The sequence below is a fragment of the Ascidiella aspersa genome, chromosome 2 (assembly GCF_963924565.1).
Source record: "Ascidiella aspersa chromosome 2, kaAscAspe10.2, whole genome shotgun sequence".
Classification (NCBI taxonomy): Eukaryota; Metazoa; Chordata; class Ascidiacea; order Phlebobranchia; family Ascidiidae; genus Ascidiella; species Ascidiella aspersa.
Window position 1 is genome coordinate 7,532,033 of NC_139448.1, and position 4,669 is coordinate 7,536,701.

General features: G+C 35.3%; 1 protein-coding gene across 1 annotated transcript; it reads left to right on the plus strand.

The window, feature by feature from the left end:
• The first annotated feature begins 249 nt into the window (after positions 1 to 249).
• On the plus strand, positions 250 to 3,935 carry LOC146163361 (uncharacterized). The gene is made up of 4 exons (XM_083382778.1): positions 250 to 285; positions 1,685 to 1,978; positions 2,422 to 2,610; positions 3,178 to 3,935. Exons 1-4 carry the CDS (start codon positions 270 to 272, stop codon positions 3,279 to 3,281), a joined length of 603 nt encoding a protein of 200 aa, XP_083238904.1. The 5' UTR covers positions 250 to 269; the 3' UTR covers positions 3,282 to 3,935.
• Positions 3,936 to 4,669: the final 734 nt, after the last annotated feature.

The window sequence follows — 4,669 nt, forward strand, 5'->3', positions numbered from 1 at the left end:
TCATCGATGTTGCTCAAACCGAGGCCAATCAAGCTGGCTATGAGAATTTACCAACTATACTTGGAGCAGTATTTGCTGGAATTGTAGTTCTTTTGGTCATAGTTTCAATCGTGATGTACAAAAGGTTTGTGATAACTTGTGGCAGTTGTGATAGTTTGCTAATGCTACAGTACGAAATAAAGTGAATGTTAGGGAATACCAACCAAATAAACAAATCACTTTTTAGCATTTACAGAAAGCGAAGAAAGAATGATGCTCCTTCTACTGCGATGCAAGCTCAACAAGGTACGTTATTTTGCAGCGCATTAAGTGTATGTTTAGTTAATCTGCATGAAATAACGCAACTAATAATAAATCTACGTTAGATGCACGTATATAAAATGCACTATAGTCTATAGTGATTGCGATAACATCGGTTTGGCGACGATACACGATACCACGTGGCGGTATGGGTAGTTGACCGATACTACCAATTGGTATCGGTGTTGATCACAAACTAAATGACATTGTCATTTTAGTCATGATTTGTAATCCAAAATAGCAAATTAGCCTACCATGAATTCTAAACTTATCAAGACATAATAGGTTAACGATCGGTAGTAATAACCTTCGTAACGCTATTTTGACTATATAACATTCACAAAATTATCTGAACGTTTTAGTTTCATCCATTTTGCTTTTGTAACCAGAGTAAAAAGACGACGTTTAAACTTTTTTCCCAAAACATAGGATATGGGAATAAATTATCCAGTATCAGACATACTTAGCATGTACCAACATGGCATTAAATAAGTTATGTAAATATTAAGCATGGCCTGCTATATTTCTTATCACCCTTTCGAAATCAATGTCGCGTTTTTCTGTTTCGGTCAAATTCAATAAAGTGTAAATACACAGCTGACATATTTACATGCTACAAGGAAAATATGGAATTGAATTTTCTGTCAGATCGTAAAGTGCCATAAACCGCACTTTCAACCTGACTGTTACAAACACAGTCCATTCATATTCAAAATTTGCTAGATACTTTCTAAAGAAATCATATTACACTTATACAGCTGAATAATAGTGAGTGTAAAAATTATAAGCATCACTTGAAATGATTGCAAGGCAAACTCCTTCAATGTGTATGTTTATGTAGACGACTAAAATGTGTATTTTTATGTAGACGACCAAAATTTATTTTTCTATAAGAAGTCCAAAAGTGTGTTTTTGGTGTTGTAATGACTTGATTGACTTAAGTCCTTTGGCCGAAAATGACTTGACTCGACTTAAAACTTTTGAACAATTGATTTGGGTTAAAATATAGTGTTTTCTTTTAGCAATTTTTTTAACAAAACAAGGTTATTTATCTAAATTTTCGCACCTAAACAATTTGCTTCCCATTTGTTGCGTTAATGCTTTTGTTTAATTTAGTTATTTCTCATATTTGGACGATCTTACCTGCTTTTAAATTTAAAGTAATTATTTTTACGACAAGGACTTGCCTTGAAGTTGACTTTTTTATAACTTGACTTGGGTAGCCGATAACTTAGAGTGGGACTTTTCCTGTTATTTTTATTCGTGAAGACTAGACTTGGACTTCAGTTATTTCACGAATGACTTTGACTTTAATTGATTTCAAATGACTTGTTTACAAAGCTGGTCTTTTTATATCGACGGCCGAATATGTATTTTTCTGTAGACGGCAATCCTGCTTACGCCAACGTTGATATCGGTGAACGAAAACCGGAAGGTGAATATTCTACAATGGGAGAAGCCAGGGGCGTTAACAAGCCTAATGAGTTAGAAGGCGAATATTCTCACCTGAACCGAGGTGCTGCTTTGCTTTCGCCGCCAATCTCTCGTAGCTTAGCCACGCAGAACAGTGATGAAGCCTCCATTGCTTGTGATGCAAGGTTGGATGATGAGTACAGCTCCATTGCGAATGTTCAGTCGGGCTCCAAGCAACCTGTGACCTACGAAGCAATTAAGACAGGTAGGGTTTCCAGTAATGGGCGATTGGAATTCGCATTTTATCTTTATGGACACATATGAAGAGTGTGTGATAAAGAAGTGTTACCGCTTTGTCAATAAATAAAGTGCAACTTTGCATCCATTATAGAGTTCTTATTCGGACAACCTAGCATAAAAGTGTAAAACAAACTTTCGAGGGAATTTTTTTATACTTCTCTTACTGCAAATTTTGGGATGAAAAATGTGCTATTGATGGTTCCATAATATTATCAGTCTGACTACTCTGTAAGCAAGAACCACAAACAGATGTTGATATGTTATATCGCTCAAAGTATATACCTAATAAAATAATCTAACAACGTCGGTTGTATTAATATATGACTTACTATAATGGAATATGTGTTTTCGCAAGTTTTATCTCGTTCAGCCGGTCAGTTGCATGTCATGCACGGTCTTTGTTCACAGGAACAAACGAAGAGAATATTGACGTAGAGGATGCTTACGCTTCGATGAACGAGCTTAAAAGTCCCGAATCACCCAGTGGACCCAGTCACTTACCCAATGCGGATATCTACAGTGTTGCACAGGAAACTCCCAATTCACCAAAGATGGACCCGCCGTCGCCTGAAGACATGTACACGGCGATTGGAAAAGGTAAGATTTAAGTCGTTTCACGCTTTAAACAGGCCACATAAGGCGTTTACGAACAGTTACAACTGCATGAGTTTTCGAAAGCCATGATTCATACTTATAAAGTGGCTTAATTTTCGTACTGCGTTCTTGCAATGAAAAAAAAAATCGCGAACGATAATTCACAAAACATAAAGTTAAAGGGTCTCAGTTATGGATGTCAAACACTTTCAGATCGGGGTCAATTCAGTCTCGCAGACGATTCCTAATGGTAGTATCCTTACCCATCGGGTACTGTGTTATCGGTACCAATCCCATACCTGATTAATACAGGAATTTCAGCCATGATATGCGATCTACCGCAGGATTTTACCCAACTTTATGTTAAAGTGAGGTGTATACTTATTACACCCAACAAATTGACGCATATAAGCACCGCACCAATACAATTGAGTCGACCGGCCCATATGTATAGTAGAAATAATATGCAATATAAATCGTTACTCGTTTGGGGAAAACAAGTACTAATTTATTTAATTTTTTCGTTCAATTTTGCTGTTAAATGTTTCAAAATTTTTGTTGTTGGACTAGGACCCTCAAGGAAAATCAAAGCTGTTTCGCCACAAACAGATGAGATGAACGAATCCCCGGAATCAACAAATGATATGTATGCTGTAGTTAACAAAAGACGCTAGTATATGGTGACTGCAGTGGAAGTTGTTTAAAGGGATGACCACTAAGTAATGCGATGTATGCTATTTGTATAGCTTGCTACCACACACTGAACAATGACAATTTTAGATAAAATATCAAAAACGTGCTTTCTGTTTGTCCTATTGCAAAAGTCATATCGATTGCAAAAATCACAAATCACATCACCATGCACATACACCACTTATAGTCCTATTCCATTACATATACAACCTTATGTTACACCTTTATAGTTTTACGCCAAGAACATAACATTCCTTTGATTTTAATAGGCTATACTTGTATGACTGTTCTTACTCCCATATACTTTCATTAAAGCTTTATTTGCTCTATACAAATAGTTTGACACTTAACCAAGTATAAGATTAACACGCCTTGCCGACTCAATGGATATTTTTATAGTTAAGAGTCCTAAATATTGTGTTTTATTAATTCATCTGAGCCATAATATTTGTCGGAGCAGTTCTTGGTAGCGAACCATACGACTTTTCTGAACGTATATTTTTGTTTGTTATATGTGCGCTGCTTTATTAGGCGCCCTTTCAAATTGCTTCCTGTATCGGCATAAAGCTTGCAAATTTGAAGGCACCAATGTGTTAAATTTCAACCAACGAGCAATACGATTGAGGGAACACGAGATTCATGGGCATATAGAGTCTATTTTAAACAAAAATTGAAAGACAACAAATATTCAAAATGTTTGTTTTTACCAGTGATAAATAGAGCAATCATTTGATTTAACTGTGATTGAACAAAAATATAGAAAGCATTATGTCTTGCCTAGTAGAACAGTGTTGTACTATTTTTCGTTAGGATTTCAGCACCACGGCCTGAAGTTTAAAGATTCTGCTTGTTATCAATTTGTAAAAAAAAGTATTTTTAATACTTTGTGTAATTCAATGTGTAATTTGCGTATAAAGTATAAATTATTTTGTTAACTCTTCTTGGGATTAGTAGCTAACATTTATTCGTGAAAAAGGTCAGATTAGCACGGTAAAAGTATGACACTACAAGAACCTTAAAATCAGCCAAAAAGAGCTATATATATGCAAAGGATTTACAGCCCTACTGAAAAACAAACTAACTACGTAACCAAACATATTTATTACTTAATAATTTTGGAACTGATTTTTCTTTTGCACTATTGTTTTGTAATTAACTTCATCTGTTTACGAATGTTTGCAATGCTTACATTCCAATCTATAGAATGTATCATTGTTCATTGTTTATTTACATGAATGTATCATTGTTTACATTCTATATAGAATGCATCAGTATTACGATTGTTACTCCACGGAAAAATAGCTCAGACCAACGAGCAATTCGAACCCACGCCTCTCGACTTCACTTCTGTTTTGCTAATCTCTTAAAA